Source organism: Leiobunum rupestre, chromosome 1, assembly GCF_980474605.1.
Source record: "Leiobunum rupestre chromosome 1, qqLeiRupe1.1.hap1, whole genome shotgun sequence".
NCBI classification, from domain to species: Eukaryota; Metazoa; Arthropoda; class Arachnida; order Opiliones; family Sclerosomatidae; genus Leiobunum; species Leiobunum rupestre.
Genome location: NC_143384.1, coordinates 29040147 through 29055077, shown reverse-complemented (window position 1 = coordinate 29055077; position 14931 = coordinate 29040147). Strand labels below are relative to the sequence as shown.

Genomic DNA, 14931 nt, shown 5'->3' with positions numbered 1-14931 from the left:
AAGATTTTCGCCCGCGACGGGCTGAGCTAAACTCGACTCCTGGTCGATATTAAGCCTTGCCTTTAATACCACCTTGCCTTCTGTGCTCTTTTTAAACAAATAAATTCGTTATTTTACGGGGAACCTTATAATTTTCTTGAAGAACATGTTATATTGTACAACCTAACCGAGGTTTCTTAAATTCATTTTGTAGTTAGTCTATTTTTCGTGTGACGTCTTACATTCGACGTAGTTGAAGCTCCGCCCCTTTCTCCAGCCGCTTTCGCAGCCAATGAAGTTGAAAATACACGTGACGTCTTGCATTCGACGTAGTTCAAGCCCCGCCCCTTTCTCCAGCCGCTTTCGCAGCCAATGAATTTGAAAATACACGTGGCGTCTTGCATTCGACGTAGTTCAAACCCCGCCCCTTTCTCCAGCCGCTTTCGCAGCCAATGAAGTTGAAAATACACGTGACGTGTTGCATTCGACGTAGTTCAAGCCCCGCCCCTTTCTCCAGCCGTTTTCGCACCACGATGGCAATGACTCCTTAGACATTCCAACTTCCAAGCGTATAAATAGTTAATATCCTGTTATGATTATTATTAGTAGTTATATATTTGTTAATCTTAGGTTCAATATTGTATTAAAAGTGGATATTACTTTTATTGCAGGAAGAACAACGTAAACTATTATTCCACAACCGGGACTTGGCCTACTTCGCCAAGCACTACAACTTCGAAGTGATCGACACTTTTAACATGACCGTTGCCAGGTATAAAGACTTCCTTCAGGGAAAGTGCGCTTGTCATTTTCATAAAGTAAGAAATGTTTATCTAATAGTTTCGGTCGTGGTCTTGTGCGCTTGCGGTGGGGATCTTGGAATGCGACGTGTTAGCAACAGGTTTTCCGTGTTTGTTGGCACTACGATTTGATAAAACAATATGACGTTCCTTAATAGCCTTGACACATTGGAAAAGTGAAAAGCTTTTAGTTCTACAACATTTAAAGTAGTGCTGATTAATTAGTCTTGCCTCATTATAAAAAAAATAGTGCTATTAAATCTTTATAAATTTTGATAATTTATTAAGCGTAAACTTGAATATTTTTATTATCATATTAAGCGTTAAGATATTTCTAGAATAGTGCTAATAAGCCTTAGCATATTAATAATATAGTGCTATTAAGCCTTAGCATATTAATAATATAGTGCATATTTATATTATGCTATTATCTTAGCATATTAATAATATAGTGCATATTTATATTATGCTATTATCTTAGCATATTAATAATATAGTGCAGCTTTATATTATGCTATTAAGGCTTAGCATATTTAGTATATTACGCTAATAAGCTTTAGCATATTAATAATATAGTGCTATTAAGCCTTAGCATATTAATAATATAGTGCATATTTATATTATGCTATTATCTTAGCAATTTAATAATATAGTGCATATTTATATTATGCTATTATCTTAGCATATTAATAATATAGTGCATATTTATATTATGCTATTAAGGCTTAGCATATTTAGTATATTACGCTAATAAGCTTTAGCATATTAATAATATAGTGCTATTAAGCCTTAGCATATTAATAATATAGTGCATATTTATATTATGCTATTATCTTAGCATATTAATAATATAGTGCATATTTATATTATGCTATTATCTTAGCATATTAATAATATAGTGCATATTTATATTATGCTATTATCTTAGCATATTAATAATATAGTGCATATTTATATTATGCTATTAAGGCTTAGCATATTTAGTCTATTACGCTAAAAAGCTTTAGCATATTTAGCATATTACGCTAAAAAGCTTTAGCATATTTAGTATATTACGCTTATAAGACATTAAGCCTTAGCATATTTAGTATATTATGCTATTAATCCTTAGTATATTAATTTAGTATATTATGCTATTAAGCCTCTATTTATCTAGAATAGAGTGCTTTTAAGCTTTAATCAGGGCCGGATTAAGACCTTGTGGGGTCCTAGGCCCAAGCTAATTTTGGTACCGCGTTTCAGTGGCGAGCTAGTCGCTCCCGCAATTTATAATTGACAAATGGCTGAAAAATACAATTTCATTGTAGTCTTTGGGGATATTTTAATAACGTTAATAAATGATTGCTTTAAATGTGGACGCATTTACAAAAATTACTCCGTAACAAAAATTGTGAAAAGTAAGTGATAAAATGTTTGTACTTTTAATTTTTTCGAAACCTCCTGGTGCCCCATTGTAGGCTTGATGCCCTAGGCCTCGGCCTATTGGGTAATCCGGCCCTGGCTTTGATATAGCTTATTTATAAAATATTGCTATTAAGCTTTGGTGTAGTTGGGATCGCAGCTTGGCTTATTCCATTTATTCATTTGCTACGATAAAGTTTGCATTACTATTATTAAGATTAGACTAGGTATTATCTAATGCAGAATGGCTTAGCTTTTATGGTATTTTTCGCTTTGTTTCGTTTTTCCTTTTGAAATTGATGTTTACGACGCGTAGTACATATATTTTGTAATGCCTTTTTTGTAATCCTGGTGAATTTCGTACGAACGCCGAGTGCAAATTCCCGTTTCTCATATCAAATCCACTTGAATACCGCAAAACATTCTCCAAAGAAAGCCGTTCTAAAATATCTTATTTTAATATCACGTAAACAACCAAAAGAAGAACGTTTAAATTCCCATTTTTGCGGTAGCCAACTACGCATCCGTAATGGCTCCTAACTGTCCCTGTCCTAAAAAGAAAACTACATTCATTGTTTACCATCTCCATATTTCTCCGGGTACATTTTAGTCTGGCATTTATACAGGGTGTTTCATGGTGTTATGCAAAAATTTGAAGGAGTTGTAGGGGGTGAGTTGAAAAGTATGCCTGTTTTCCCCCCATTTTCCTATGATGAGTTAAAAGAGCGCCAGAGAGCTTCAAAGTGTGGCCTACTAGTCCCTGGAAGTAGGCATTGATAAAAGTCCGTGAGACGGGGATGCGCCGGGTCGGGTACCTTCCATGGTAGAGACGTTGAGCAGCCAAAGCATTGCCATCCGCTAGTCCATACACGAGATGAATACCCGCCAGTTCTTCCGAAGTGAACTCCATTGTTGCAGTGTAATGTGATGAGAAATCGCTGTCCATCACGACTTTAAATTCTGTTTAAGTTTACTTTTTTTCGCTGGTTACCTCGATTTGTTTACAAAGTCCTTTTTTACCAATCAAATGAACCCAAACCTTTATGTTCGCATATCCCTGCTGCTTGGTTTTGCGCTTGTGGAAGCCTACTTCCAGGGATTAGTAGGCCACACTTTGAAGCTCTCGGGCGCTCTTTTAACTCGTCGTAAGAAAATGAAAAAAAAAACAAAAAAAAAAAACAAAATAGGCATACTTCTCAACTCATCCCCTACAACTCCTTGAAATTTTTGCATAACCTTTAGAAACACCCTGTATAGTGGGTAGCCCTTAAGGTTTCCCCAGCAGGTAAATGGAAAAAGGCCTCATATCCTTTAAGCATTATTTCCGCGAGAGAAAAATAAAGCGGAACAAACTTTCCTTAAACGGTTTCGCGTCGGCTGGGAACGCTGCGCGCAAAACAGGAAAATAGTTTTATGTCCCAATTGCTTTTTTAGAAAGTAAAACCGCACGGAAGACAACATAAAGATGTCTATTGCGAAGGACCCGAGTTAAGTTCGCTTCAAGTACCGTTTGGAGTGCATTGTGTAGATAACGCCTTCGGGGGTATGTGGACGGGACTATTTTTTCTTAGCAACAGATGGCATTGTCTGTGTTTTAACAGAATTAAAGTTCAGGCGCTATTTGGGATGAGTTATGGTTTCGGATATGATGTTATAGCGACTGTTACTGCTTTTAAAGCTTGCGGTGGGTTGGGAACTGTGTCTAATTATGTTCAAATTAATCTTGATCTTTTAGTTTTAAATTTTAAATTTTTCGGTTTTAGTTAGTAAGCTATTTTAACCCCTTAAGTTATAATAAACAGTCTATTTTAACCCCGTAAGCTAAAATAAACAGTATATTTTAACCTCTTAAGTTATAATAAAGTCTATTTTATTCCCTTAAGATATATTTAATAGTCTATTTGAATCCCATAAGTTATTATAAACAGTCTATTTTAACCCCTTGAGTTATAACAAAACAGTATTTTAAACAGTTAGTCTATTTTAACCCATTAACTGTTTAAAATACTGTTTTATTATAACTCAAGGGGTTAAAATAGACTGTTTAAAATAACTTATGGGATTACTATAGACTATTAATTATATCTTAAGGGGTTAAAATAGACTATTATAGCTTAAGAGGTTAAAATAGGCTGTTTTATTAACTTACTGGGTTCAAATAGACCTTAATTATAACTTAAGTTTTAGTAAAACAGCCTATTTTAAAATAAACAATAATAATAAATAATAATTAGCTAGGACATTTAGGTTATAATAAGTAGGCTTTTTTAACCCCTTACGTAATATAATAATTAGGCTTTTTTATTTCCTTAGGTTATAATAAGTAGGCTATTTCGACTCCTTAGATTATTAGGAATGGGATATTTTAACCCCTAATTCATAATAAATTGAACTTTTTTAACCCTAAATTTATAATAAAATGGACTCTGTAGTTTATTACGATTACGTGTGACACAACTATACCGACTTAACCACCTTGTTCCCTTCATCTCGTATCTGTCCGTAAATTGCTTTGGTATTCCCGTATGCATAAATGCATTCCCAAAACATACGACTATTCGTAAGCACTTTTAAAAAGGCGTATATAAAAATAACCGTCAACTCCGTTTCGTTTCGCGCTCTACTTTCCTCCACCGTAAAGAATAACACAGTGGCGTCAAGCGGGCCAATGCCAACGGGAAAGCGCGCGCCCGTACCGCCGTCGTTTAAATTACCATTTGTTTGCCAACGGAGATGAGCTTAACGGCTTTCGGTATTGTCGCGAAGCAGACGACAATGTGTTGTTGCCGGTACGACGTTTCCAAGTTAACGTGTACCTCGGCCAAAGCGGCGAATGTATCGGTTACGGAATCCGGACGACAGATTAACCGGGATCTGGCGCGCGGTTACCTTACGTAAACTATCCGAAAACGCGTTTCGTATCGCCTCGTGTTTGCCCAGGGAAGCCCTATACACATCGGGCCTTGGCAAAAAGAGAACCGAGGCTTAAGAATACTTAGCGGGTGAAATGGTTTTCCCGCCTCGTCTCGCCCTCTTTTGTGGTCGGCGAAGAAGTGCTCTCGGATCGTGCCGTTTCCCCTTCTTCAAATATTTTCTCAAGCCACGCCGCGTCCGCCCATTCTTAACTCCGCGCCCGCCGGTAGATGTCGCCACTAAGTTATCAAGTCCGAAAATATTGACCTTCTCCTCCCCCGCACGCTCCGCCAGGGGGTCCCCAGACGCGCCACGTTGTTGAATTTAATAGGGCGGATTGTGTTTGTTTAGTCTTTCGGCGCGAAAAATACCTTCAAACAGACGATTTTTATATTTTGTTATATTTATAATTTCGTCTGCTGGCGTAGTTCGTGACTGTCCGCTGATTACGTCGGTAGGTAATATTTGTTTTAATTGAATTTCAAACCGAATCTTTCAATTGTTCTACGTAACGAATTTTCATTAAGCAGACAATTTCCCCACAATTAGTTTAAGTATCGGCCAGTAGACGGCGACACTTCTGAGGAAAGTTGTTTAAGTTTATTATAAAGAGGCTCGGATATAAGTGGTCCTAGAGATTACTAATCCGCAGCGCTTCGAATTATCAAAGTGGTCTTTGTGACCACTTACCCTTGAACTAAGTGGCCGAATGCTTAAATGTTTATTTCTTGCTAGATTGATAATATTTTTCAGGGAATCTAGAAACAACAATTTTAAAGTGGTACGATTTCAATTTTTATGACAAATTCAGAACTAATAAAATAGTCCTAGGGACCACTTATCCTAGGTTTCTGAATAAATAAAGTGGTCCAAGCAATTAATTAAGTCTTTTTTTGACTACTAGACTGCCCTTATTTAAAGAATAAGATATAGCCACTGCTGAAATATCCATAATTTATAGCTTATATTTGCAATCGACGTAAATTATTAAATTATTACTTAAACATGTCTATTTCAAATAAGGTCCAATAAATACCACTAAATGGTAAAATATTTGCTTTATTTTTCTAACACGTGCCACAGAGCCTACGCCGCCGCCCCGCGCCGTTAATACGTAGAAGTGGGTAAACCCCTAGTATTGTTTGGCGCCATCTTCATCAAAGTTGGAACAAATATCTTGCTCGTTCTAAGCCGCGCGACAACATTGACACTAAAAACTAAACTTAGTTGAGGAAAATTTATAAATTTCGCAATTTTATTTTCTTTTCAAGATCTCTAATTTAAAATGGTATTCCTTTGAACAATTATCCATTTGCTATTGACAGGAATTCATACCTCTACTAGTATAGAGGTATGGATTCCTGTCAATAGCAAATTATTGAATTGGGAATAATACTGCTAGAATTACAATTACGATTTCGGTTGCCATGGTTACGTGGGACCTGTTCTGATAAGACTGTACGAAATTCATCTTTATAATTAGGCGGTAGCGCTCTCTATATTTCGTAAAGTTACATGGCTAAACATAAATAATTATTAGCTAACTCACCGTAACTTGAGTTAAAAAGGATCGTGTTGACAGAATAAAATTATTTTTAAACAACTTCAAAGGTTTGTTTGTTACGAGAAATCATACATTTCAATTTCGAATCAGATTCGCGAAAAAATTCAATTGCAATATAGTTACCATCACTAGAGACAGATGCCGCCACGGTAGAACGATAATGTTGAATAAGTCTCCTCATTGAACGAAATTGGTCCGGCGCCAGACAGATTTAGTTGTACCTCTATTTATTCCCAACTCAATGGGTTTAACCTGTCTAATAGTTAAAATATTTTAAAGCTTTTTATTTTCAAGATCTCTGATTTAATAATAATAATCAGCTAGACTAATCTACCAAGTCATCTAGCGACTTTTAATGTCATTAATTCAGAAAGCCGGGTTATACGGCGACGGAGGGTGGTGGCATGCCAACAGCTCTCTACACTAACTAATACCGAAAAATAACAGTAAAAACATCAAAATGTTTTCAAGATAATAAAGTATATCCAAATATTTCCCAAATAATTAAAATCTATCCGTAAAAAAGTACGTCAAAAATAATATTCGTGACTAGTGGCGCACTCTGGGGGCAATGTCTCTTTTGTCTTTCCCAGCGGCCTCTTTGTCAGGGCCTTGATGATGAAGTAGGCCGTGATCTAGGCGCATCCCCATTGTGTCTCTGCTCGGACGGACAGGAGGTGCTCGCGAGCCAGACGCCACGGGCGAGACGGTATAGAAGCGAAGCCGTTTAATCTTTTGTGGCGAATTTAGTTTTTTCGCCGCCTAAGCCTACGGTTACCTTGTTTCCTTAATAAATCATACAGGGAAGCCAAAGGGTGGCGACGTCGAGAGCGCCTTCTATCGGCGATGAAGAGAACGAGCTAGAAGAAAAAAAGCATTGGCGTGGCGTACCGGGATATCCTTTTCGGTGTACAAAAGGGACCTGGCCCTAGTTTATTAGTTTGTGTTCGCTCCTTAGTAGGGTCTACTCGTAAATGAGTGGGGAGGTTTTTCCGATAGTATCGATTGCTATCTCGACTAATGAACTTTTTACCTTTACCAAGGGCCCTTTTTGTTTGAGATCGCATCTCCAAAAGTTGGTCCAAGTCCTTCTTAAGTTTTGTCATCCCCCGCTTCTTTTCCCCGCCCCTTTTACGCCGTGAAGGGGCCAAATCATAACAGAAATATGTTGGAGATCGTTAGCTTAATTCCGAGGGTACACCTAGTTACTAGATGGCGCTAGAGCCTTGCGCCGCCGATCCAACGACGCCGTCGCCCATATTTTATCTGGCGCTGAGTCATGATTTTAAGCCTGGTTTTCACTAGGACTAAAATGCAAAATGGTGAGAGTCGACGCAAAAATATTGCATTAGGCCTAACGGGAATTTTTCGCGTCGACGTTCACCGTCGGGGCGTTTTTGCCCTAATGAAAACCAGTTTTCCTACGTAAATCTATTTTTTTTTTCAAAAATATTTTGGAATTTTTTTTTTAATATTTTTGAATTTTTTTCTTTCAAAAATATTTTGGAATTTTTTTTTAAATTTTGAAAAGAGAGGGGTACATTTTTTCCCCTTCACGCCACCACCGCCGGGTGTTTTTTTCCAATCGGCGCTAAGCTCTAGATGGCGCTACGAAATTGATGGTTTTTTGAGGAGATTTTACGCGGTATACCGTTCCCTCTATAATTGGAATTGTAGTAATATTAAAAATGTATTTATTCACACTGATGCCAAGAAAGTAATAAATAGCGCCACGTGGTGGACACTTCGTGAACTATATCAATGTCTGTTGAATCATCGACAAGTACTATCACAAGCCTATCCAAAGATCCCACTAAGTAACGTTTCTTTAGGTAGTTAATTTAAAATTTTAGAGCTAATCGCATTTTGTATGGCCTTTATCAACTAACCCGATTGTTCTTGCAAATAAGACAGGGTTACATATTATCTGGAAAACCTGGATAATGTGTTAAAGGCAGGAAATCGTATAATGGATGTAAAATTCAGGAAAAATTTAAGCAATTTATAGAACTAGTAAAACCTTCAGGGAAAGTCAAGGAATTAAATTTTGCCATTGAAAAACGTTTACTATAATATAGGATAAAAATTACCCATTTTTGGCTTAATATGTCTGGAAGTGGTTCGAAAAGTAAATCAAAAGTCTGAAAATTCTAAGGCAACCTGTAAGAAATTACTAGTGTTGTTAATTTTCCGGAAAAATAAAATGCGGAAAAATTTCCAGAAAATTTTCCGCAAATCGGAAAAATTAAAAATTGAAACATATTACTTTTGAGGGTTTTTTAATGTTTTTAACTTTTTATCGATATAAAATGTCTAATATCAGTAAACATACTACAAAACATTAACAGTGTTACATTGTTAATCAGTTTAAACTAGTCTAGTTGTTTAGTTTTACTTTTAGATTCGACAAAATGAGGCGAAAATGCCGCTTTATTTAAATTTGCAAACAATATATTAGACTAATCATGGAATGAAACCTTTTATTTTTTTCGGAAAAATACGGAAAATTTTCCGGAAAAGAGGCCTCGGTCATTTTCCGGAAAATATTCCGAGTGGGAAATTTTCCGCGGAAAATTTTCCAACTTACAACATTAGAAAATAACAAATGGAAATTAAATTATTAAAAAGAAGATGGCACTGCTATCACATCCCCATTACTTGAGGCACCTTATGCTAAACTTATCTTATTGGCTGAAGCTCGTGGCTGAAGTTTAATTAAAATAGGAAAACCACAATGACCACTAAAAGTCAGGGAATTGGATTTGGTCTAACTAATCGTGAAGAAAATTTATCTTATTAAGAAATGTATTGCGAAGGTCTGGTGGCGGAGTGGTTATCACTTTCGCCTCGCAGCAAGAGGAGCCGGGTTCGATCCAAGCTTGTGGCACTGGGTGAAATCTAGGAACCACTCGTTCAGCTTTGAGTTTGCAAGTGCTATCTCCCACTGGTAAAAGTGGTTTTTCCCCGAGCTCTTCGGTTTCGACTTCCCATAAAAACTTGTAGAGGTTAACGGTAATAGTTAGTGTAGGGAGCTGTTGGCTCGCGTGGCATGAAGGGCTTGCCACCACCTACGCATTGTAACCCGGCCCCCTGAATTAAAGGCTTAAACGTCGCTATCTGGCTGTGTTGCCTTAGCTAGGCTAATACCAAATACCCTAGCTGACTATTTATTTAATACAGCCGTTGTTATGGTTATATTTCATATTTATGGCAACACGTCGATTATTTTGTATCATTATCGTAAATTTTTAATCTCCCCATGTTTGAAATAACACCAAATTTTACTATGTGGGGTTCATACAAATAGATTTGTATCATTTGTAACATAATATCTATAATTATGTCAATTAGGAAAAAATGACACGGCTATTGCGCAATCAAGGTTTATTTATCATTACAGAGCCCCCTAGTGTCTAAATATTCTTTAGACGAAATAAACTATTACCAATGACGATAACACTGTTCAGGTCGAGTACAAGTTTGGGTCAGGAAATTAGCATTATAACCATAAGAAGTGTAATACTTATCGTTATTATATTACTTATGCTTTTATTGAACCCTATTCCATGCCTTCATCCACTCTCCAAAATGTTCTTCAACGCATTAATTGATTTTGTGTACTCCAGGTGGTCGAGACGCAAGTACCGGACACGTCCAGCCAATGGCGCGGCCGTTCACACCGGAAACAACCTCGATTTCACGTCGAAGGGACAGTGAACGCCATCTACAGTGACATTTTATTAGGACGTATTTGTACCGATTACGTCACTAGATGATTTTAGCTAATTCATCCAATCAGACATTAAGCGGCTATTGATTCTTGAACAAATAGCTGTTTTTTTATACTCATCGCGTTGAAAACCTTGTGAAGCTGTGACTTTGAACGTTGTTCCAACCGGCAGCCAGCGGTCAGTCTATTACTTTCTAATTAAAAGTAAAAACAAAAATCAACGGGGCAGTATGACAACAATAAAGGGGGTCCAATAATATTTTTTAAAATGTCTGTCTAAGGCAAGCGAAGTACGGATGAAATAAAAAGGTTTTTAATTATTAAATTAAAAGTTATTGTACATGACAATCTTTTTTATAAAGTATTTAACCAAGAAAAGAAGAGAGTAAAAATAAAGTACTATGAACAACGGTAGAGCTAAATTAGTTAAAAGAAATATAATAAAGAGTATGTATATAGCAAAATTTAGAATAACAAAAATTTAAAAAGAAATGCAATACTCAATTATTGTAGGGGCTTTATGGTTTCTCATTAAGGCCTAGGCCTAGTAACTGAAATTTTAATATATTTTAAGTTTTGCATATATGGCAAAACTAAATATTATTTTTTTACTTTTTAATAATCGCTTCTTAATTTTTATATTATTTATGTTTAAATTATATTTTAAAAATGGCTAGTTATTCCAAATTGTAGTATTGCAAAAACAATAGTACTTAGGCCTATAAAAGAAATTGTAAATAGCAAATAGTGGATAGGGTAGGGATATTACAGCAAAGGAAACGTAAAAGGTATTAAAGAACAGTTTTTAACTCCAAGTGATATCATAAATTTACCATTTTTGGTTGGAACCTGATGACGTCGTATGTGACGTAATCAGTACTTCCACCAATCAAGGGTTGCCACGACAATACAATAAAAACGCGCTCCATTTTTGTAGAATTAAAAAAAAAATTAGGGAGCGTTTTACATTGTTCTTATAGTTCTGTGTTTTTCATTTTTAAATAAAAATTAGCCTCTGAAAAAAAAAATACTAGTAGTATGAAAAACCCTACATTTGGGAAGATCCCCTAAAACTGTAGCATCTGTCGTAGAAATGGTCCATAATATTGTATACAAGTAGTGGTTTAAAAAAAAATACTTATTTTCCAAAAATTGTTAAATGCTAACTAATAAATACCAAAGCGGTGTATATACGGTACTTTGTAAATATAGTATGAAAATATATTTTTAGAAAAAGAGGGCTTCAATTCAATCTCCTCAAAAATTTTAAACCCTACTTAATTTAATTTAAGTTAAACGTAAGTAAATTTCGAGTTATATGATCTGCTCATAGAAATGTTAAATTTTATGAAATTTTGGTATTTGTATAATTCACCAAACGTGAGAAGTTACCACCATTGCCACCAGAGGCTCTTAAGTAAAAAAAATCTAAAATAAAACAAGTCGTTACGCAATTACCAACGTTGTAGGTACACCCTAATGATTTCTACGCCTAAACACCTAAGCCTAAATCGTAAATAAATAAAAAAACAATTGTAAATATTTTTATTGGTAGGGGGAGCTGTAATTGTGAAAAATACAAAGTGTGCTTCGGGCAAACCTTCCCTTCAGAAAATGTATAATACGCGCCAATATAGACCTAAATGATTAAAACATTTTTTATACCACATAATGTGTCATGTATTATATATTACGGTAATTACGCCTAATCGGATACACCAGATATGTTCAATATTAAATTAAGCCTAATTGGGGACATTATTTAACCGTATTCAAATGCATCAACTGTTCGAAATGTTTAGATAGAATGTTTAATAGTCTGAATTAACGTACAAACAGTCCCAAATTGCAAAGCCTACAACGGTCAGCGACGCGATATCGAATCGGAAACGAACCAAGGCATAGATTTGCAACTTTAATATTCTCAAATGATACAAGCAGAAATAAGCATTTATTTTACATCGATCTCTAAGTCGTAGGCTATCATTAGAGAAATTAAGCTGAGCGCTCTAGAAGTTCGTACGTCAACGTCGAGAGAGATTTGATAATAGTCCACGGTTTTCTTTTCGCGTTTATAGCAGCGGAGTCGGAACCTTTTAAAACTTGGGACACTTAGTATAATCATAAGTAACGTATTAACAATAAGTATGACACTTCCTATTGCTTTAATGCTAATTTTCTAACCGAACCTTTTTTCGGCACTGATACTCTCTTCAAGCTGTGACTTGGACTCGCGACTTACCGTTTGGGATGACTACTTTTTGATAAAAATTAAAGCCTAATATCGGAGAGCACGTTCTGGAGTTGCGAGGGGGCCTTGGCTTTGTTTTGAAGCCCACGTGCGAATCACGCGTGATAAAAAAATGAGCTCGTGGCGCCGAGAATAACTTTTTTAATTTTTATCATTTTAGCCTAATATTCCGCCTATCTATCGGAAACCAGATATTTCGGCTTAGCGGAAGTCTCACATATTTTAGACACTAGAGGGCTCTGTGCTGAGAAAACATCTTAATTACGCAATAACTATGAAAATCAGTTTGGTTGTAAATCTCGTTGATTGTCATACTTATTGTTATTATTTTACTTATGGTATAATATCTATAGCGTATAAATAAAAAGACTGAATATGACAATTTCCCTGCTCAACAAATCGAAATATAATTATGGCAGGTTGTTAATACTGGTTTAAATTAAAATGCTTCTAAGCCTTTTATATTATACGCCAAACCAGAGACACATTTAAAGTAAAGCAGGGTACACGAAAACAAATGTTAGTGCTCACAGCCATACATAGTATAGGCTTAACACATTTTTATTCTCGTCACGTACCCGGTTTTAGCAAATATTTTTAAGATGTTTTATAAGAATTACGCTTAACGGATTTTAAAGATTCTATTTTCACGAACATCTAGATACTCCAGACGTTGTCGTTCAAACTTCTAGAGCTGCTTAACCTCTCTATTATAGTCAAGTAGTACTTACATTATTAACACTAGATTTAGCCAAGCCTGGGGGACTAAGTGACAAGGCTTAATATATTTCGCTTTTAATAAAGATTTCTGGCGGGAAATTCGAACTTAACTCATCACGCAAAGTAGAGTTTAAGCGGACGAATTTCTAATTGTACTCCCAACTTTTAGGGCGCTGAAGATAAGCCTAATGCCGCCGTATTTGGTGCCTTCGAAACTCGTAACGGGAAAAAAACCGCCGAATGACGCAATTTATTCCAGAAATCAACGCTTTTGGCTTATCGAAGCGAAATAATTTTTCAATTTTGGAGCGCCGCAATCGCGTCGGTCGCCCAAGGCGCTTTCGATGGAGAATGAGGTTACGCGGCGCCATCTACAATCAAGGCGCGGAACTAAGACCGATTTCCCGACGACGCGTTACGCGTACTCCCGCGCCAAGGCTTAGAGACGGTCACCAATTCAACGATATTTTGACGTGAAGGTGTTTGGGCTTCGAAAATTGCTTTGATTTCTGACTGCGACGTTTTATTACATACGCTGGAAGGTGATGAAAATCCGTGAAGCGAAAGGAAAACCTAATTAATTGAAGTAAGCTCTAGTCCTCGTTTCTAGGCCAGAACGCGCGGGCTTTCGACTAGCCTTTCTCAATTTTTGCGTCTAAAACCAAAACGCGAGTGGTTTATTGATCGCTACGAGTTTGTCTGTCCGTCAAATATTTGGTCACTATTTTTAGGACCTTCGTGGCCGCGGGCACCCCGCCGTGTTTACTTATTTTTATAACAGCGCCGCCTAACGGACTTTTGAAAAATGAGTTTTTTATTATATCGCCTTAAAGTCCCTAGGGTCATAAAGATTTTTTTTTACTTTGGTATCTTTGTGTTTTAACATAGATCACACATTTGGGGCCGTAGGACGAAAAATTAAACTTTTTTCCTTTGCGGGAAGGTGGAGCAAAAATAGATAAAATACGGTGCGGTTCGTCTATGGTTGTTAAAAGTGAATTTAATCATGGTTAGCACGCGGGGAAAAGTAATTTGAAATTATTCCCTGGTTTTCTATTAATTTTAGGGTATAAAAATCCTTTTAAAGTTATTTTTTACGAAGCCAAGGAATAATTAATTAACTGTTATTGTGTCACATATTTTTATATAAGTCGTTGGTGCAGTGTTGCCGTTTCACAAAAGTTCAAAGTGCTATCGCTACGCCCTCTTTTGGTTGTCGTCGAAAACTAAATAGGTAGAGTTTTCGCAGACGCTATTAGCGTCTTTGAGGGCTGTGATGGACTTAATTGAAGGTATATTTCCATTTTATTGCAACAAATTTGGTATTAGCAGACGCTAGATCGTAAGCAACCTAGACTTAATTCCGTTGTGGATTGAGTGTTTCGTTTATTTAGTTGTATAGATGGCGCTGTGTTCACGTATGCCTAGTTGTACGAAGTTCGAGTTTCTACATATACACATCAAACCCTAGTTCGATTTCGAAAATCTGTGGGTCAAAATTTCTTCAACCCCTCATGTGAAGACTCACTTCCCTTACGTCATAACATCGTCAGTTCCGTTGCCTTTCCTTAAA

The 14931-nt window shown here is 36.3% G+C and overlaps 1 protein-coding gene across 3 annotated transcripts in view; it reads left to right on the top strand.

Moving 5' to 3' along the window:
• LOC149962067 (cadherin-like and PC-esterase domain-containing protein 1) overlaps positions 1 to 12059 on the top strand; it is a 221906-nt gene extending 209847 nt beyond the window's left edge. For 2 of the 3 annotated variants that reach the window (XR_016481258.1, XR_016481254.1), the window contains exons 19-21: positions 651 to 797; positions 10284 to 11745; positions 11776 to 12059. Coding sequence is in view for 1 of the 3 variants with exons in the window: in XM_090178261.1 (XP_090034387.1) it covers positions 651 to 797; positions 10284 to 10433 (297 nt within the window). In the remaining 2 variants the exon portion in view is untranslated. Of the gene's footprint in view, positions 1 to 650; positions 798 to 10283 lie in introns of all 3 variants that reach the window. The other variant, XM_090178261.1, reaches the window with a different exon arrangement.
• Positions 12060 to 14931: the final 2872 nt, after the last annotated feature.